General features: G+C 29.6%; 1 protein-coding gene across 2 annotated transcripts in view; it reads left to right on the top strand.

Moving 5' to 3' along the window:
- Positions 1 to 21871, top strand: part of LOC106464514 (mitochondrial inner membrane protein OXA1L-like) — a 67988-nt gene extending 46117 nt beyond the window's left edge. For both annotated transcript variants that reach the window (XM_013924659.2, XM_022392250.1), the window contains exons 6-9: positions 12845 to 13009; positions 14983 to 15087; positions 16610 to 16775; positions 21459 to 21871. In XM_013924659.2, the coding sequence (XP_013780113.1) occupies positions 12845 to 13009; positions 14983 to 15087; positions 16610 to 16775; positions 21459 to 21622 (600 nt within the window). In that variant the 3' untranslated portion in view covers positions 21623 to 21871. The remainder of the gene's footprint in view (positions 1 to 12844; positions 13010 to 14982; positions 15088 to 16609; positions 16776 to 21458) is intronic.
- The last annotated feature ends 647 nt before the right edge of the window (positions 21872 to 22518 follow it).

Genomic DNA, 22518 nt, shown 5'->3' with positions numbered 1-22518 from the left:
ACTCTGAACAGATTTCAATCCAGTAGATCTTGTATAGCCCAGCAAATAGCAATTTTCTGTAAGAATCCTGAAAATTGTATAGTCCTTGTAAAAGCACATTTTCAAGGTTAGAATAAGAATTTAAGCTACCAAGCAAAAATATAAATATAAAACTGACTTTAGAATTGCATCAGTTTTCTGTAACTCATGTAAATAATATTCAGTTTTATTATAGAATTAACCTCAATATAGTTTTAAGCACTCTTGAAATTGAACAGCAATTACCAATATATCATGTGAACTAGAATTTAGGCATATTCGCTTTATAATTTAGTCAATTTTCAGAGGACTAGTACTTTGTAATAGGAAAAAAACCATCTCAGATTTTTAATATAGTAAACTACATGGTTTGAAGAGTATTTGCTCCAAATTTGGTGTTGATAAGTTTTTGAAAAAAGCATTTGCAGGTATACTTAACTCATAGGTAGGTACCATCAGTTAAAAAATTGGCCAATTCTGAGATGTTAGGTGTCAAAATGGCTTTTTGCTTGGTGATTAGACATGGAATGACCCTCCATTGAACATTCCATAACTTGACTGATGACCCTATCCAGTGAATGTATAGATACTGAATACCTTAACAGTATTATGTGTTTGCTACCCTTGCCATTAGTGTTATGAAACTTCATATTAACAGTTGTGCAAGCTGTTGTTGAAACTAAGCATATATTCAAGAACTACTGTTTGAGCTAAAACTATGAAAAAAGCAAAGTATTTGAAACATATTCTATTAGTACAAAATGAATGATATGATGCATCATTATGAAATTGGGGTTGCAATCTCAAAGCTTTTCCTGAATCCTGGAATTTATGTATTTCATGGTTCAAATATTGGGATCCCATCCAAATCTGTCATTTAATTACTTTCTACTTTGTCTTAATAAAAAGTAATTAAACTATCAGCATTCCTTATTTAAGTTAAATGATTAAAAAATAATGCTAACACAGTAAAACTCTGATATTACCTTAGAAATGCTTGAATTACAATCCTTTTATACGTGTGTTTGACTTCATCACCATCATTCTGCAAAAAGGGTCATTCAGTAATCAAAGTGATAAAATTCGATTTAAATCCAGGCAGATCAGCAAAAAATTACAGAGAATAAAAATGAAATGAGTGCAACAATTACCTCCCCCGACTAAGAGAAAAATGAAATTAATCAAAAACAGGATGTATCATTGAAAAATACATGTTTGTAACTATGTCACTATGACAATTTTAATCATTTCATATAAACCTATTAGTTTGCAAATGTTTGACTATGTTCTTGGAGCTTGTTTTTTCATAAGTACTTGCTTAGCAATTTAACAAAACAAATCATTGTCATTACTTTATGCTTATAAATATTAGAATTAGTATTTTTGCATCTTATTTACCCACTTGTGTTAATTTATTGCTCAAACTGTAGTTAATGAATAATACTTACGGCCACCACCCCACCCCTACAAAATTAGTCCAGTGTTGTATATTGTCACAATTCAGCAGTTTGAAATTGTCAAATATATGTAGTTACATTCTTGGTAAGAGTTTCAGAATATCTTGAATGAATTATTAATGATGATTAAACTTGAATTTTAAATTCTTATTAAAAAATGAGCCATAGCTATTAAATTGAGCATATTTGCTCTTGCTTGACAATATTTAAGCAAGTAACGCAGTCCCAGTAATAAGTAACAATAATTACTAATTCTTAATGCACAGCCATTATAGACCAAAAATATTATTTTACTCAGATTTTTAACCTCTGTCAAGTAATAGTTCATAAAATGATAAGGGCCTCGGGTAGACTAAAAGTGCAAATGAAATGTAAAAAGTAACAGTCTATGATATGTTGATTAATAAAATATCACTTTTAGAATAACTTTTATATCAGTGTTGTTTGTATCTCTATATTTTTGATAAATGCTCAGAGTTCATAATTGTTAGTCACTTTACACTAATATCTATTTAATTAAAAAATATATTTTAAAATCATCATTAGCATGTGTTACAATTCATGTTACTTTAATGCTTGTAGAAAAATAAGTTTACATTAAAATATTCCTAATTGTATAACTAATAAGATACATATTTAACCCACTCAAAATTGTTTTAAAATACTGTATTATGAATGTATATGAATAAACTTGGCATCAAACTATAGTTAATATATCAAGTTTTATTATTATATAAAAATTAAGTTTTTAATTATATAAAGAAATATTTAAAACATCCTCAATCTTCCTTAGTATGAGAATCATGACATTTGTTCTCTTAAGTTTTCCCCCCTTATCCCCTGGTGAGACAGTGGTAAGTCTACAGACTTACAATGCTAAAATTCAGGGTTTGATTCCTCATAGAGGACACAGCATATAGATCAATATGGCTTTACTCTAAGAAACAAAATCATCCCTCTTTTTCTCCTTTATTTACCACTCCTCTCCGAAGTATGCAATTTTGGGCAAATTACTCATTATAATTTTTATAGCCTTCAATCTTATTTGTGTATGGAATCATAAACTAGAAAATCAGAACCACTTGCCATGCCTACCTGTCATATCATCTCTTTCATAAATTGCCAGTAATTCTCTCTGATGTTTTATATCGTTTATAACAAATTGAAAGGCAAAGTTTTAATCTATTGAATGACATATAACACTACATTGTTTTCAGTACAGAGTATCGTCAATTTTGTCTTCAGTTTGAAAGTTTATCTTGTTGTGTTCAGATCAAGCAGAGATGGGTATTAATTTAAGCTTCTTTCTTGTTTTAGTGAGAAATCCAGTTAATTTATAATAGTTATAAGACATTGTTTGCTTTGGGCATGTCATTATTCTGTGTTCTTAGGTGCATTACTTAAGTAAATATAAATTATTTAGTGTACTGGAATCATAATTATTACAAAAAGTAGGCTTTAGTTTCATCAGCAAATGACAGCAAAAAAAAAGAGATCAAATATAAGAACTATATATCTTGTTTTTCATGTATATTTTTTAATTGTTATGAAAATAACTAAAATGTGAAAATTAGAAGAATTAGGTTATATTAGGTAATATAGTGAAAACAAAAAGAATCTTCTTGATGTATTCTCTTTAGCAGCTTGTGTGTTACATGATTCAATGAGGTAATATGATTTACAGCTTGCGTAGTAGGGTTATTAATTAGACACAGTTCAAAGGGCAATAAAAATAAGATTAAGCATAAACAGGTGTAGACTGTTACAAGCCTTAAGCTATTTAGTATAAACAATTGTAGTTTTTTGTTACAATCTACAGTCATTCAAAAATAAAAACAGGGTAATTTATATTTATTTAATATTTTTATATGGTTGTTACAAAGTCCATCAAATCTGCCATGCCAATATAGAGTTAGGGTAGAGAAAATAACAGATAGAATATAAAATTTTACTGGAAAAAAAATTGATATTTATTCAAAAGTTTTAGAGGTTATGCAAATGAACTTTGGAAATTTCCAGATGAAGAAAAGTATTTTTAATCTTAACGTGAAAAATCACTTTGCACTCAGAGGAGTCAGCACTCTTACTCCATATATTCTTGAACAAATATTTAGTAAAAATAATTAAAAAATCAAATTTTTTGTGAAGGTGTAAAAAAACAAATTATAATTTATAATATGGAAACTCTAATGGTTACTTTGTTGTTACAAGGTCAGTCATATCAATGGACTCTGTATGGGAGGAGTTAATGTCTCTGAAAATTGAATTCTCTCCCAAATTGTGGAACATAAAGAGAGCCTTTCTTCCTATTATAGAATTTGATTCAAAATATTCATTTTGAATCTTTAAAAAATGATTTTTTTATTTTTCTGGTGTGTCAGCTAATGCCTCTTGTTAACTTAGTTTTTCGAGAATAAGTCTGTTGTATACAAACAAACAAAACTTTTAACCCTTTGACTGTTGCTGCTGTAAATGCTTGCAGAAGTTTTGTGAGCCATACACTGTATACAGCACACTCTCATTCAACTGCCAGAGGTGGACCATACCCTATTCAGCTAATCAGCAGTCAATGGGTTAATATAGTATTTCACTAAAGATTTTCCTATGAATTTATATAGTCTTTAATGAGTCAGTCTGAGTGCAGTATTATTTTCATGATAACAATATAAATGCTTATCTTAGTTTTCATATATACAAAATAAGAATAAAATCAATCATACTTTTTTGTACTGTGACTGTAGATTGTAACAGATATTACAATTATTTATTGAAAAAGGCTCAGCTTTATAACCTTTTTATACACATGCTTGCTTTTAATTTTATTATTTACAATGCCCTTTAGATCCTACCTAAGTTTGTGACAGGCAATTAACCACAGCAGGAGGTAAACAACTGATGGAATTACAATCACATGATGCAGTTAGCTTGAGCTAGGCTCATTAAGTTTTTTTTTTAATTTACTTTGTGTTATTTAACCTAATAAGTTTTTAATTTTTACATTTTAGTTACTTTTGTTAAAAAATATAAAACAGTAAAGAAAAAAACGTATAGAAAACACATTTTGGACTAACATTAGAGTTGAAGCTTATTTCAATAATTTATTCTCAAGAGCATACTTCCTTAGCATTAGTTTTCTCATACTATGTTGATTTTCCATAAAATTGTTAATTTTCTTTTCAAATATGCATTTTAGAATGCAAAAAAGTATATTGGGTACTAGAACAGAATGTTTCGAACTACTATAATTTAACTGGCTTTCTAACTAAACTATAAATGTCAAAAGAATTCCTTTAGCTACTTGAAGCTGAACAGCATAATTGCAAATAATGAAACTGAGGCTAAACACCTATTTATGTGTGCAAAAATGAAATAACAGGATAAGTAATCTTGTAAAGAAAAATTGTTATTTCTAAAGGTTCTAAATAATGTAATAGCTATGTCAGAGAGAATTATTGACATTTTGTGAAAGACAGAATGATGTGGAGGCATGTTGTATATGGGTTTGACTTTTTTTTATATCTCAGTAAAACAAAAAGATTGAAGATTCTGAACTTATATTCTTGCCAATACCTCTACTATGTAAAATATGAATAGGGCAACATTGTGTAATAAATTTTATTTAAAAATATAGGCAAAACAATGTTTACATTACAAAATAAAATTTCAAAAAAATTAAAAATGACTACATGTTTTGGTAGCTTTCGCTACCATCATCAGGAGTAAAAAATCTACGAGAACAGCTGGTTTTTATATAAGAATGTTCGGACTCACTGTAATTCACTGGGGTGACATGAATACTGCACATATGAAGTCAATCCTCCAAAGTTCAGCACTATCGCCAACCAACTCTTCATCTCTATTTAACAAATGGTTATTTAATTTACATTTGTAACACAAAATTTCAATAGATTCTCTGATATTAAACTCATTCACTGTATTGGGTTCATTGAATATTATTGTTTTATGCCAATGTATTGAGTGACCTGTTTCTGCAATGTATTCGACCAGTGGAGAAATTAACATCTTTTCATTACGTACATAACTTTATGTTCATTAATGTGGTATTTCAAATTATGTTTAGTTTGGCCAATATATTTTTTGTTACATTCACATCTAATTTGATATATATTCCTTTTTTTTGTAGAATATCTTTTTTCATCTTTAATGCTAGGAAGTATTGTTTTAATTTCATTAAATGACTTAAAAATGGGAACAAAAATTGTTTTCTAAATACATTGGCAACTTGACTAGCTACATTGTATACTTATGTTAATATTACAGTAATATTTCTTTTCTTATCATAAACACTGTTTACTCTAGTGCATTGCTTAATTAAATTAGAATTATAGTTTCTGTGTATTAAACATTCAATTATATCAACAGTATAACCTCTATCAATTGCAGTGACTTTTATATAATCTAATTCATTTTTTAAATCAATGGGATCTGAAAAAATTTTAAATGCTCTGTTTATATAAATATGAAAAGCTGCTAACATTTGAGAAAATGGGTGACACGATCTTTGATGCAGTGGCATAGAAACTGAGTAAGGTTTTCAGTAAACAGTTGTAGACAGAGTTCCATCATCATTTCTTTTTACAAATACGTCTAAGAAAGGTAAACAATTATCTTGTTCAGTTTCATATACAAACTGAATAGTTTTAGAGGGATCAACATTATTTAGGTAATCAGCAAATATTTTCAATTTGGTATTTTCATGCTGCTAAACCACGAAGATCTTGTCAACAAATGTAATCTAACGATCAGGTTTTAAAGTTGCATTATCAAGAGCAATATGTCAAAATTGTCCATATAAAAATCACATAAGAGTGGAGAAAGAAGAGAACCCATGGCTAATCCAATAATTTGTTCATAATATTTCTCATTAACTTGGAAAAAGAATTTTCAACACATACTCTGGTTAAATTAATAATATCAATTTCAACCAGGGAAATGTAAGCTTGAACTAATCTATCATGAAAACAATTAATAGCATCTTCAACCAGGACTTTAGTAAACAAAGAAATTATATCAAATGATACCAATTTGTCAGATTAATGTTCTTAATTTTTGAAAAAAATTTAGCAGAATTTCTAATAATATATTTATTCTTATTACTCAAATACGAAAATATTTTATCAATGTACTTTGCAGTGTACTGAGATGAGGTACCTATACTAGATACAATAGGTCTGAAGCTATTGTTTAATTTATGAATCTTGAGTAAAGCATAAAAACGAGGTGGACAAGAATTGGAAGTAATCAGGTTCTTTTTTTTTGTTCAGGTGACAAAGGTATACATTTGTCAACATGTTTTTTTTATTAAGTTATGAAATTTTAATGTTGGGTCTCTTTTAAGGGGAAAATAAAAATCTAATAAGTGATCCACACTGGAAATATAATTAGAATTGTTCATCACCACAATACACCCTTATTTATCAGCTTGTGTAACAACAATATTATTGTTATTTTTTAAGGATTTGCAAAGCTAATTTTTTTTCTTTTGTCAAATTACTATTAATTTTAACATTTAGTTTCGAAACAAAATCTTGATATTGATATCTGATAATGATTTTTATTTTACTATCTTTAATTTGTTTAATGTTAGATTCAATATTAGATACCATAACTTTAATGGGTATAATCTGTGGAGTTACAGCAAAATTTAAGTCTAAACTTAGTACATTAATTTACATATCTGTAAGGTTGACATCAAGTTTATTAATATATTTTGGATTAGATAGTTGCGGCACGTCAGAAGTTTCATTTTTCTTAGGTTTATGTAAAGATTTAAACTTAATATCCAACTGTTTACTGTATTACTCATTTTCTTGTTTAATTCTACTCCAACAGTAATTTTCATACCAAAGACTGCTGAAATCTTCATCAAATTCAGGATTTTCCCTAATATACTAGAGGTGACTTCTGTAAACAGTAGCTCCTAGTTTGGAGATTTCACTCTTTTTTCCTTTATCTTGATCTTTAATAGTTTTAATTTAGTTTTTTCCAGATGGTACATTATGTGCCTTCCTTTTTGATTACATGTGATCTTGATAAATTTTGGTATTACCAAATTGTTTCTGCAGTTAATTAAAAAATTTCAGTTGGATTAACTTACATTGTAACTTTTCTGCTGTTGTAGTAAATGTTTTGTCGAAATCCCGATTGAAATCTTCAAATTCAAGATCTTCTCTAATATACTGAAGATGACTTCTTTAAGCGGTAGCTTGTTTGGAGATTTCACTTTTTTATTTTGATCTTTAACCCTTTCACAACAGTTGGGTCTAACTGCACATGTCATGGTTTATTATCGATTTATTTTCAAAAGTTTAATAAGTAACTTTATTATTACTACATATCAATAAAATTGGTATCAAAACATAGTTTATATTTCAGATTTTAATATTATTTATGTTTTAATTTCTTAATATAAAAGGAAATATATATAAAAAAAAGCTAAATATCGATTTGTGTGTGTGTAACTTCTTCATGTCTTGTTGCTCTGTTTACATTTTTTTTACACCTACTATATATGTCTACAGTTGATTAACAAATTAGAAACATGAATTCTAGATACTGGCAAACTAGAATATAAATTTAGAATCTCCCACCACTTTGATATGCTGAGAAATCAATGTATTTAGCAAATCAACTAGAGTGGTATCTCATCCTACTCCATTCTTTCCAAACCTCTTGTTTAGCTCCACCTACTTTTCTTAAGGGTGTTTTTATAACCAATAGAAAGGACAAGTTGTGCTTTACATGATTCTGACAGTTGTTTGTAAAGAGCTTGGAAGAGAAAATAATAATTTTGTCAAGACTTTTTAATGGTGATGACCAAGTTGTTGCTCCAAACAGATATTAATTTTTTTAGCACATACATATTTTATTTAGAAACTTAAGCAAGTTACAGATGTTTTCGTGTCCTAGTAGAGTAATTTAATTATTTTTTCTTTCTAAAATGTATATTTGAAGCCTACCAAAATTATATTCCTTCACCGTTCACTCAAAAATTAATGAGGCTTAGCAATAAAGGCACATGAGGGCAAAATATATTCCTATCACTGTAACTTTGCATAAGTACTAGAAATCATTGTTTTCTATGTAATTTTCATTTATTGTTCTATGTTTTAAGAAAAATAACTAAAATTTAAGTACTTATGAGTAAATATATAGGTATAAATGTAAGTTATGGAAGCCGAAATATCAGTGTAGTTTGCAAAATATTGGTATTATAGTTAGATTTGAACTTTGTAGGGCTATGTAGTTTTTCTAATTGTCTAAACTGACGTAAAGTAAAAGCAAATAATGCAACATTAGAAACTTTACAACTTATATTTAATCGTAACATTTAGAAATGTACAGTAAAAGAAAGCAACGAAAAACTGTACAACCTCATCTATATAAATGTATGCAAATATTTACTCACAATGTACACTCAAAAGCTGAAACAAATATACAGTTATACAAAGTTGTTCACATTCTTGAACAGATTGTATACAACTGTTCAAGAATGTGAACAACTTTCAGAAAACAAATAAAACAAACTATAAATGAATATCAATCTATGTATATATGTATTTCACATAACTATATAGATATATTTACATTTTAGAAAATGCACATGACAGGAGATATTACACATACAAGTGTATAAATAACAGAAAAATAATAAAATATGTAAGTAAAACAAATTCTGATATACAGAATTGTATACAAATGTTTGAGAATGAAAAATTTTCAGAAAATATACATGAAGCTCTTCCCAGAGAAAACTAAAATGAAAGGCAGTATCATACATACAAGTGTATGAATAACAAAAGAAAACTTTACAAAAATATTTCAGGCAAAAACATTGTAAAAAGGAAACAATGTTGTACATCCAAATACAGTAAAAATGCTAAGATGCTACTGTCTAATTATTTGTTAGAGGAAAAGAAAGAACTGTATTTGTAAAAGGAAAAGAGAAGATACTTTTACCTGGTGCATAAACAATATTTTAGTGAAACTATCAAACAGATTTTATTTTATGTTATAACATGCAAAATATATCATCTATGATAATTCAGCAGTTTTAGTTATGTACTAAGTATAAACTTAACTGTTTTGCAGAGTATCACTAGTGTGATACTCTGCAAAGTGTTTCATACAAAGATATACATCAGAGAGTGTACATGTTGTGAGTATCCTGTTGTCTTTAAGGGACATTCTGCATCTCAGAGGAGAGTCCTGTGTAAATGTTGTAAGTGGAATACCAGAAGGATTGGGTCTGCTCTGAAGTAGAAGCTCAACAAGAGAAGTGACCAGCTCCATCTTGAAGGACTTCTGTGATAATTCCAGCTGATTGGTTTTGTCTTGTAGAGAATAAAAGCATTGACTATGGTCAAATCCAAAAGCCAGAAAAAAAAAGTTTTTTATACCATTTTATTGACCTTTGTCCAGTTGAATAGTAGCTCAGGAACTGGTCATTGAGGTCTCCTTCTCCCATAAACTTGTTGTGGTCTACAATTAACTGAGGTTTTGTAACCTCAGCATCCCTTCCTCTTCTTATAGTTAAAGGGCATAGATGTCTCGTTTGTCCACCCACTTCACTGCTGTCAAACTTCCACATTTAAAAAATTGTGCTTCCCCTTATTGTAGGGTTGTTGCAACCAGTTCCCGTTGGAAATGCAATCTGTCCTTCCTATGTGTCCCACAAGCATAAGTTCCAACAGCCAACAATTTATCAAGTAAATGAGGAGAAGTCTAGAAATTGTCCATGAAAAGAGAGTGCCCTAGTCTGTTGAATCTGACTATCAGGTCCATGAAAACGTTAACCACTAAACCTCTGGCTGGCATTTGTCCCTCCTTGCCTGTGTAGATCTTGAACTTTAAACAGTATCCACTTACAGCATCTATCAGGACCCACAACTTGATAACCCACTTGACTGGTTTCTTTGGTAGGTATTGGAGGGAACCAATCCTACATTTTGTACTCAACATTGCTCATCTACAGACAATTCCCTGTTAGGAGAATAGTGAGAAACAAAGGACTTCAGAAGAAGGTCTATGATAGGTCTAACCTTAGAAAGTTTATCATGGTTAGGGCCAGTCCTAGGAAGAGTGTTAGAGTTGATATTAATATGTAAATGTTTATGGATAGCTTAAAACCTGTCCCTAGAAAAGATTTTAGTAAACCAAAAATTATGAAAGGGAAGATAGGTAGACCAGTAATCAGAAATAGAAGGATGAGGCTTAAAGCCCATAACTAAAAGTAGGCCAGAGTAAGCTAAGATATCCTCAAGAGTAACATCTTTCCCCTTAACAGTTTTTTCTTTTGAGGGGGTTCATTTTGATTTACTTTTGTTTTATGCACATATCTGTTTGTTTCACCTACAATTAGGTGCAGAGCTTCTGCTGTGAAAAGGAGTTTGAAAATTTCCATTGGTTTATTCAAAGAGGTGACCTGTTGGGAGACAAGTTCACCTCTGTTGAATGGAGGTATCTGTTGTTGTTCTTCTCTCATGATTTTCACCCATGTCCAACTGCTACTGTATAAAAGAATCTTCTCCTTTGAGGAAGGATCAGAGATAGCACTCACTGGAGCTCTGCCCTTTCCTCTACTCCTCTTAGCTCTGCCTCTTTCCTGTGGTGGTGATGGTGATGTTTGTTTTGATGTACCTGGCCGTGGGTAGTCCAGAATTCTTATCAAAGTGAGTTTCACCACTTATATTTTGATCTGTCCATACGACAGTCAAGAAGAGCTGGTTCAACATTTAGTGGCTATTTGGGTTTGTAAACAGTTTCCATCAGAGGCATTGAAGCATTTTTAATGTAACTGTAAAGATCAGGACATGAGCGCTTTGACCTGGTTGTTGATATAGGGTTACATAACGTCAAATTTAAATACCCCCAGTGGTTGAGCAGTAATTTTGAGGGCTTATATTGACTATAATTTGGGGTTTGATCCCTGTAATGGACACAGCAAAGTTAGCTCATTTTGCAACTAGGTACTTAAAAAACCCATCCACATTTAACATTGTTTGTCTCATGATAACATTATAAACATTAGTATCTTCACAAATATGCATTAAGAAAACAAACTGCATATTCCAAAGAGAAGTAGAAACTACTGCTAAAACTTAGCTTATATTTTGTGGTTTAGATTTTTAACATTTGCATATAGCAAATGTAAAAGCTTCAAAGGAAAGTGTAAAGATAGAATGATGTGGTTTGTTAACGTTCATGAATGCATGTTGCAAGTTAAAAAATATGATCTCCAAAAATTCTGGAACATTTAACTCTTTCAAGATGGGCATTATTTTATGTACATGTCATGAGGTTTTAATGAGTTACATTCAATATTTAATTAAACTACTTTTTATTATGGTATATAAATAAAAGTGGCATAAAAATGTAACTAATAACCCAACTTTTAACATTATAAAACTTTTAAGTTTTTACTTTTATAGGACAATATTAAATCAATATCCTCAATTTCCCACAGTGTGAGGATTGTGACATTTAATCTTAACGTTAAAAATCACTTTGCACTCAGACTAGTAAACAAAACTACTCAATGTTTTCACAGATAAATGTTTATTAAAAATAATTAATTAAAAATCGAATTTTTTTTTGTATGAAAGTAATGTTTACTGAAAGTCTGCCAGATTTTGTAAAGATACACATACTGTATTAAAAGATATAGTCTGGAAACTGTAATGAGTACAAAATGATAGTGAACATGGTCGATTTGATCAAGCCTGTGTGGAAAAAGAATTAAGAAGATTTTGAAGGTTTAATCTGATAATACAAATACTTGTCTTCTGCAGTATATGGAAGTCCATATACTTTTTGCTTTTGTGTAACATTATACAATTAGTTGATTACTTCTAACATTAATATTTTGATAGGTACTGATTTTGTGCTTACTAAAATAACACCAGGTGAAAAGCAGCTTAAGTTTACAGCATTTTCTGTTTTGCAATAACATGAGTTATAATAAAGAAGACTAGAGCATAAAAAATGTGCAGTGTTTATACAGTATGAGAGTGACTGTACATATAAATTTTGTAACTTGTAACCATAACAGTGAGAGAAGTCTTAAAAAGAAATCTATGAAAACTTTAAAAGGTTATTGATTGATTGTTTGGAATTAAGCACAGAGCTACACAAGGGGCTATGTGTGCTCTGCCCGCCACAGGTATCAAAACCCGGTTTCTAGTGGTGTGAGTCCGTAGACATACTGCCGTGCCACTGGGAGCAAAAAGGTTATTAAAACTACATTAGATTATGAAAAAAATAGTATTTTTATGGCTGAGTTCTGCTAGACTAATTATTATTCAATAATATAAGAGTTTCATTAAATTATTTTTTTCTTTTTTTTTCAGGCACCAATATTTATTTCATTTTTTATGGCTCTAAGAGAAATGGCCAATCTTCCTCTGGAAAGCATGAAAACTGGAGGAACTATGTGGTTTACAGATCTGACCATCCCCGACCCATTTTATGGGTTACCACTTATAACCTGTGCAACTCTTTTTGTTATTATTGAGGTAGGATTAAATGTATTACATTTTTCTGAAGCTACAGTTTGGTGTATGAACATTACATAATAAATGCTGGGGAAGGTGTTTCTGTAACATTTATGGATTTTGAGGAAGGTAGGACTGGAATAGCGGATAGTTAACAGATAATAGCTGAGGAAAAACAAAAAGTCCACTCAACAACAACACAAAGTTTTTCACACATACACACAAAAAGAATAAGTGTGATTACAGGATTGATAATACAGTTGTATCTCACCTAAAAACTGTAGATGCTTGAGTCATAAGCATGTTCAGGTCATTTTTCTGTAAAAGCTTCTGCTAGACTATTATTTACCTCTGAACTTAGTGCTTTTGTAGGCATACTACATGAAACTTTTTTATTTGATTTATTCAAACAAATGAATACAAGGTATTTGCTCATAAAGTATACTATATAGTGAAAAAAGCTCAAATTAACCCCAAATCTGACTCTAAAGCTTATCCCTATCCTAGTAGACTTAGAGTGAAAGAATAAACAGCATGGCTGGTGGTTAGGGCATTCAACTTGCAATCTTCATGTCGCAGGTTCAAATCCCATCACCATACATGCTTGCTGTTTCAGCCATGGAAGCATTATAATGTGACAGTTAATCCAACTCTTCAGTGGTAAAGAATAGCCTAACAACTGTCAGTGAGTGGTGTTGACTTGCTACCTCCCCTCTGATCTATCTCTTCAAAATTAGGCACAGATAGCCCTCAGGTAGCTTCTCATGAAATTCAACAAAAACAAAGAAAACAAATAATAATAATTTAAACATTTAACAAGCTTTGCAGTCAATCTTAAAACTTGTTACTATTTTATCTAAGTATGAAAATCAGTATTAAAATATTCGGCATTATACGTTTAAACATTTTAGCTAAAGGTTGCGCTGCAGTCATGTAAGTTACACCATTAAATTGATCTTGTATAGGTCAACTCATATAAAATAATATTGCTTGTGTTGTTCTATTTTAATTATCATAAATACATGTCTGCCTTTTTTTAGGAATTTCCTTGAAATTTCAACCAAAGTATGCTTTATGTTGGACAAAAGAAAGTCTTTTTCCAAGCTTTGGTTGATTCACCACTTGTGCATGTTACACTGTGGTTATTACCTTTGTGCATTACTGTTGGGCTTTTAAGAGTGAGACGTGTATCATTTTTATCATCTCTACATTACATTTTAAGATGTGGAACTTGATACATATTTAACTCTGGTACTGTTATTTAATTACAAGATTAATGACTTTTATCAAGTTTTCTAAGTAGGCCATTATTAGATATGCATCCAGTGTCTGTGCACTATGCACACTGTTTGTTATTTCCAAGGCATGGCTGTGTACAGTATGATTTCAGTACATGAATTTAAAGTTGTAGTTAATTTGAAAAATTTTTCTATTCATATTTTAGTGTTAATAGACATATGAAGTGAAAGAAGGTTTGTGTGGGGGGGGGGGATGATCTAATTGCCATTTGCTTCCATGTGAGATTTCATCTAAAGACCATATATAATCTATTAAAAAAACTGTCACTAAAATTTTTACCACTCAGTTTCTGAAATTGTTAAATTCAAATTGTTAATTAAAGTCTTTAATAACTTTATCACTGCATACGTATATATTACAATTTGTTTGAACATTGCTTTGAAACTGTACTCTTTAAGTGTCAGCAAATTCTAATTTGTTGGATCAGTTTGGGAAGAAAAATTGCTGATGACAAAGAAAATATTCTAATAAGCTGTTAAAGACCAGTATTAAATAGAGCCTGTGCATCAGTGTTGCTTTCTAAACTATGTTGAAAAAGTTAAATTTTGTAACTTACCTCAGTTTTGGACTTTATGAGGGCTAAAATAGATAGAGAGTTATCAGTAATTTTTACAGATGCAGATGATTTCATTATATTGATAGTTTATGTTTTTTGATTTTTGTTGTCAATATTCTAATTGTGATGATTTGATTAGACTGGAGCTGAAGGAGGAATGAGAAGTGACAGTTTACAAGCTATGAGATACTTTATGCGAGCTATGCCTCTGATACTTTTCCCTTTTGCCATAAATTTTCCAGCAGTAAGTGATGATTTTATGTTTTGGCTTAAGTATTTTAACAAAGTAAATAAGGAATGCAAATAGAGACAATAAGATGATCTGAACTAGAACAGTAGGAGCAGTCTTTACCAAACATCTAATGATGTTTTTTTCACAGATTTTAATGAAAGAGATGAAATTTTGTATTTTTATTCTACGAGTTACTACATTAAAAGATATACATGAATAAGTTTGTGTGTGTGAAAAAACATAAGTGAGACATATTTTGAATTAATTATAGATTGGTACTTAGAAACATCCTTGAATTAAAAAACTTGAGACATATAATTGTTTTAATAGAATACCCTTATTTTTTATAGTCGTTACACTGGTCTAAGGTTGTGTAAAAAATAATAAGATTACATGCTGTCCCAGACTTCACATTTAGAAAGAGTTAATTAACAAATATGTTTAATACTGTCAGTTTAAACCATGAAAGGAAAGTTTCTATCCTACATGCTGTAAATATACAATACTTATTGAAAATCACCAGAATTTTATTTTCTTGATATATTTATCTTAAATTATTAAACTTCAGTTTCCTACATTTTTTAAAACACACTGAGTATGCAGAGGTATGTGCATGTAATATTTCCATCAACATGTCTTTGGGATCTCTCTCTCTCTCTCTCTCTCTAGCTACTTTTAAGTTAAACTTAATGTGTAAAATTTAACAGAAATGACACCACCAGAACAAGTTAATTTTTACTTAGCCAGTGTGTGTGTGTGTTTCTATCGATGACAAGAGTAATTATTGTACCAATGCACTGATAATGAACTGCACAGCCTGGAATTATAAGAAATCTTTATTAGAAAGAAAATGGAACAGGTGTTTAATTAAAGCATCACAATTTGTGTACACGATGAGTAGAACATTATTTTCTTTTATTGGTAGCCTAGTGAACTGCAAGAACAAAAGTTCAAACTATTTCACAATAAATTTTACATCTTATTCCAACTTGTCCTAGTAGATTTAGTTTAATATTAGTACCAGCAACTATTACTGTAGGTCACACAAACCATGGATAAGTGAGTTTCGTTTGGATGAATTTTAGATAAAAAAATAATTTCAGTTGATTTTATCATTGTAAAAAGTTTTTCAGTATCAAACATTTTTCCTACTTGTTCAAAAAAGTTCAACCCTTTCTGCATTTTAATTTGCATGAGCAGATTATTGCTTTCAAAATTTCTTTATTAATCAGTATCTTCTGTTTTACTAACTTTAGTAATGTATATGCTCATCTATACTCAGGGTATAGTTGCTTTTGTTTTTTACCAGGTTTGTAGAGCACCATTAGTGTTTATATAGTGATGTATTTTGAGGATATGTAACTGACATAGAAGACTTAAAGTATTGATGATCTTTTCACCAAACTCAGGGGTTTTGGTTATGATGAGAAAAAAGAATCTTTTTATATGAAACATTTTTTTTTCATTATCTTTCAAAATAAAATCTATGAAGTTTAAAAATTATTTTACTTTTTTATGTGTGTGTGTGTTCCAGGCTATCTTATGTTACTGGACTACAAGTAATTTTATTTCACTGGGACAAGTGACATTACTTAAGATTGAACCAGTTCGGAAGTTTTTTAAAATCCCCAAATTGGTTCACTATGATCCAGCTAACTTACCCATAAAGCAAAAGGGATTTATTGAAGGATTTAAAGAATGTAAGTATTGCTCTAGTAACTTTATACTTAAAACAGTTTAGTTTTTTCATTTATTTAGGATTCATAGGAGCTTAAAATTTTCAAAAATTCAAAACAAGGCTTTAAATAAACCTTCAATACTTTGAAACAAAAAAGGCTTAACAGCAGATGAAGACAATACAAGAAAATAAAATCAAGAAACTGTTATGTCCATGACAAATCCAGTTAAAATAGAATGAGATAAAATGATGTCAGAGAAAACTAGCTGGACTGTTGATAGATTCTAACTGCAAAATAATAGAGATTCTTTAATTTATTGCTTTAAGAGACAAATCTGGTTTCTAGAGTGATAAATGTAGACTTATGGACACTTGAATATGGCATACAAAACATCATTGACTTTTAAACAAAACAGTTACAGCAAGAGAGAAAGGAGCTTTGGTACAACAACTGCTGATTCTCATTTTCAACAGTCACAAAGAAAATTCCTAAGCCTTCAATATCATAAATCAGTAAGATGTAAAATTATAGTTTTTTTCCTTTATTATTTCTTTTCTATCTTATAGTATTTTGGGCCAGATATGGCCTAATTGTTGGCATGTGAAGCTGTAGATTACACTTTTGCTACAGACATATTTTTCTATGTATATAATGAGGTTTTAGTGAGTTACATTCAATATTTAATTAAACTACTTACTTATCATGGTACACGAATAAACTTGGCACTAAAATATAGGTAATAATCCAAATTTTAATATTATATAAGTTTTAAGTTCTTAATTTTATAAGGCAGTATTTAAAAAAAAAGAATTTCCCTAGTATAAGGATTGTGACATTTGCCACCCCTTAGAGAAGTACAAAATATAACATAAATTACTCATTATAGTGTTGTCATTGTTCATGCAAAGCATAATTTTTATAGCTTTCAATTTTATTTGTTTACAGAGCCATCAAATAGAAAATCAGAGCCCTTTTGCCATGCCCACCTGTCACATTGTGATAGTTATGAGACATTTTTCTGTTTTTTGCATGTTAATATTCTGTGTTCTTTGGTGCATTATTTGATTAAATAAATTATTTAATGCAGTACTACCATTAGTTTAAAAAGAAAAACTATGGTTAAGTTTCCTCAACAGTTGACACCAAGAAAAACAAGACCCAGATAAGTACTTTTGTTCTTGTTTTTCATATATATCTATTTAATTATTATGATAAAGTATCTAAAATGTAAAAATTTGAAGAAACCTTTTAGGTTAGATAAGGTTAGAGTAGCTTGTATGTTATGTAATTTGATACAGTGATGTGGGATGCACACTTGCCAAATGATTTACGACTTGTGTGACAAGAATATTAGCTGGACAAGGTTCAATTCCAAGGGCAATAAAACAATAAAATGTAGGTATAACCAGATGTATACTGTTACAAATTTAAAACTATTTAGAATAGACAAATGTAGTTTCATGTTACAATTTGAAGTCATTCTAGAAAGAAATAATGGGTAATTTTGATTTATTTCGATTTTTTTAAGTGGTTATAAGGTCAGTCAAATTGACCAACCTCGTATAGAGTCAGAGTAGAAAAAATAACAAATAAAATATAAATTTTTACTGAAAAAAAAAAGTTTGCAATTTATTTAGGAGGTTTAAGAGATTATGCAAAAGAAATTTGAGATTTTTCAGATGGAGAAAAGTATTTTTAATCTTAACATGAAAATCACTTTGCACTGGGAGAAGTCAACACTTTGACTCCATATATTCATGGAGAAATTTTTAGTCAAAATACTTTATTAAAAATCCTGATATTTTTGTGTACAAATGACTCTTAATGTTTACTGAAAGCTTGTAAAATTTTGTGTAGATACACTAAACGTATTAGAAGTTCTAGTATGGAAACTATAAAGGTCAATTTTGGGTCTTGAACTTGGATGATTTGGCCACACCCGTAGCAAGAGAGTTTATGAGAATAATTTGCTATATGACATCTACAAGTTGAAACTACTTCAAAAACATTGGTTAGTTAAGTGTCTACTGCTTATTTCTTTATATTTGATTATTAAATCACTAATATTTCTATGAAGTGAAATAAATTGCCACACAAATAAAACATTTTAACACACAAGTTTTGATATAAATTAATACAATATCTATGACAGCAAATGTTATTCATATCAAAGATTTGCAGAAACTTAACCCTCTTGCCACTGAGTTTGTAACCCCAAAGTAACCATCTATTTACATGCTATAACTTTTAATATGGTGTGTTTGTCTTCACACAGTTTGGCAGACTTTCAGTAAACATTACAAGTCTTTTGTACACAAACAATCAGATTTTTTAATTGGGTATTTTTACTAAAGAATTGTCCCTGATTATATGGAATCAGAGTGTTGACTGCTGTGAGTGCAAAGTGACTTTAATGTTAAGATTAAAAATACTTTTCTTTAACTGAAAATTCTGAAATTTCATTTGCATAATTTCTAAAACATCGTAAAGAAATATAAAACTTTTTATTTTCTCTGTTGTTTTTTCTACTAAAACTCTATACCCATTTGGTAAATTTGACCAACCTCATAAGCACTATAAACAAAATATGAACTGTATCTATATTACTCCGTTTTTTTTTTCTCTCTAGAATGACTTCAAATTGTAATGAAAGTACAATTGTTTATTCTAAATAGCTTAAAGCTTGGAACTGTATATATTTGTTCATACTTAATTTTATTGTTTTATTTCCCTTTGAATTGTGTCTAACTAATAATCCTGCCATACAAGTTGTAAATCACTTGGTGAACATGAAGCTCGCATTACCATATCGAATTACGTAATGCACAATGTGCTCATGAGCATACTTCATAAAGAATTTTTTTTTCATTATCTTACCTAATGTAACCTTATTTAACCTAATACATTTCTAATTTTTATGTTTTAGTTATATTTATAATAATAAAAAAATACATGTGAAAAACAAGAAATAGTACTTATCTGGGTCCTTTTGTTTTTTTGCTGTCAGTGAAACTTAAGTCTACTTTTTTATACAAATGGTACTACTACACTAAAAAATTTGTATCTAATTATATAATGCACCTGAGAACGTAGAATAATAATATGCACAAAACGAACAATATCCTATAACTATCATAATTTTATTGGCTTTCTAACTGAATACTGTGAGAAAAGTTTCAAACTGTAGGTGAAATAGACAGGTTTCTGTACAGAAAACAATGTAATATAAAATATCATTTGGTAGGTTAAAGCTTTGACTTTTTATTGGTTATAAATAATATAGTATAAAATGTCAGGAAACTATTGGCAATTTGTGAAAGAGAGGATGTGACATTTGGGTGTGGCAAGTGGGCCTGATTTTCTAGTTTATGACTCCATAAAGAAATAACTTTGCAGGCTGTAAAATTATACTTTTCCTGAGTAAAAGCTATATTAAATTGAGTAATTTACATTAAATTCTGTACTTCTCAGAGGGGTCATAAATAAAGTAGAGAAGAAGGAAGACTTGTAGAGCAGATGTCACATTTCTCATACTATGGGAGATTGAGGATTTTTAAATATTTTGTTCTAAAATTAAGAATGTAAAACTTATATAATATTAGAATTTTATTTATTAAGTATGTTTTGATGCCAAGTTTATTTGTATATGATGATAATGAAGTAGTTTATTTAAATTTTGAATGTAACTCTGTAAAAGGTCATGACATGCATTTTGACTTGCCCATAGCAACAGGGTTAAACAGAAACAGAATTATGCAAAGCTACAACTAGATATGAAAAATGGGCTTTATAGTTATGCAAACTTTTTTTTTCTATAATTGATTTTAATAGGCTATTTTTAAAAAAATTAGAAGTACCTATACACATAGATGAGAGAAATACATGCATAAATGAAACATAAGAAGAAAATAGTTGTCTAATGTTTGTTTTCATTTATTAAACTGTATCTGCCGTTAGGTTCTATCTAACTGCTATAATCACTTTTATAAAAGATAATTGTTGCATTGTTGATACTTTTAAAAAAAAGCAGTCTGAACTCACTATCGACTATTTAACTGTATTGCATGATCAAATATAATTTATTACATTACTCATTACATGTATCAATAGAAGAATATCATCTTTGGTATATGCCTACCAAAACTTTGAAACTGATAAGTGATCTTTTATCAGCAGGAATGGTAGCATACATATTTAAGTATTTTTTTTGCTTGTACAACACCTTTTGCATTTATACACTTCTGAAAAATGTTACATTGTTTGTTTTCTTATTTTTAGACTGAACATCTATTAAGTAGACTATGTAGCTTCAGCTGTGTATTGAAACTGATTTCAGAATGCTTCTCATTTTATATACATGTACAAGTGTTATTCAATACTTTAATACTAATTAATCACTTGTGAATTGGGCAAGAGGTCTTACACAGAAAACTGCCAATACCATGTTAAATTCTTAACATATTTTCTAATAATTTGGATGATTATTTTGTTTCTGTTACACTGTGTCAGGAAAAAACCTTGAATAAATTATCTTGTTTATATTGTTTATCAGTGTTATGCATGTTGTATAGAATTAAATAACCTCCTGAATAGAAGAAAAAATATGTAATTTGGAATTTACTTATTAGCAAGTGGATTTGAAATTCCATTTTTTTTTAAATAATAAAATAGGAAATATTTATATTTTGTACTTTATTTTTATAGCAATGAAAAATGCTAAAATAACCCAGGAATTGGAAGATCGCAAAAGAACTGATGAGATAGTGTTACGTAAAACAGGACCAGCATCCAACAGTAAAAGTTTCTCAGTTGGTCCCACAGATAAGAACCCTACTAGTGTAGCCTCTCAAGCAGCCAAGAAAAGATAGTATTTTATATATAAAGATTAAAATCAAAATATATAGATTAACCTGTTATAAACTGTTTACTGTAAATAAAAACTGGAAGATATTTAGAAAATCAATCTTGTCTGCTATTGAAAAAATTCTCAAATAGTTTGAATTACAGGTTGAATTACAACTTCATTGTTGCTAAAGTGAGCCATGGATTCCTTGTATAAACATAACTGGTGAATTAAATAGCTTCTAGAATCTGGCTAGATAAATTTGTATGTCAAACTGAGTCAGTAATCTTTTGAAAGTTATTGTGATAGTGTGTGTAGGTTATAATATATAATTAACCACACTGTTAACCCTAATTACCACTGTATGTTGGCTTTTTTGGTATCCAAGTGGTTTCAGATTAAACTTTTTTTCCCTTCATACCATATCACCACATTGGACTTTTTTGCATCAGTATTGCAGCTTTTTATTTTCATCTGTTCACTGGGTGACTTAGCTTTTCATGAAATGTGTATGGTTTCAGTGGTATCTTTAATGTTTCTTCAGCATCAGGGTGACCATTAGAGGAGGTCCAACAGCACATTACCAAACAGTTTGTGTACACATTTGGCCACTTTGAAATAGTACATCATCATGTGAATGTGGTGAAGTGATAATCCAAAAATGAACCAAGAACACTGTTGTGTTATTTCTGGGATAAAAAGATTCATGGACCTACTGTGTGAAAGGATAAGTTTAGTGGCTTTATTGCAATGGAATTAAAGAAACAAGGCTAACCGTAAAGATAAACAAAAAACACTTCTATAGACAAGTAAATGGCTGATTGCTTAGTGACAGAAGTTTTATGTCATTGTAAAAATTGAAAAGTAAAATGAACTGTCCTGAAATAAAAGAAAGGGTACTTAAAGATAGCTTTTATATAT

Source organism: Limulus polyphemus, unplaced genomic scaffold (assembly GCF_000517525.1).
Source record: "Limulus polyphemus unplaced genomic scaffold, Limulus_polyphemus-2.1.2 Scaffold1673, whole genome shotgun sequence".
NCBI lineage: Eukaryota > Metazoa > Arthropoda > Merostomata > Xiphosura > Limulidae > Limulus > Limulus polyphemus.
Note: the sequence above shows the minus strand (reverse complement) of the source record. Positions and strands in the feature narration are given on the sequence as shown.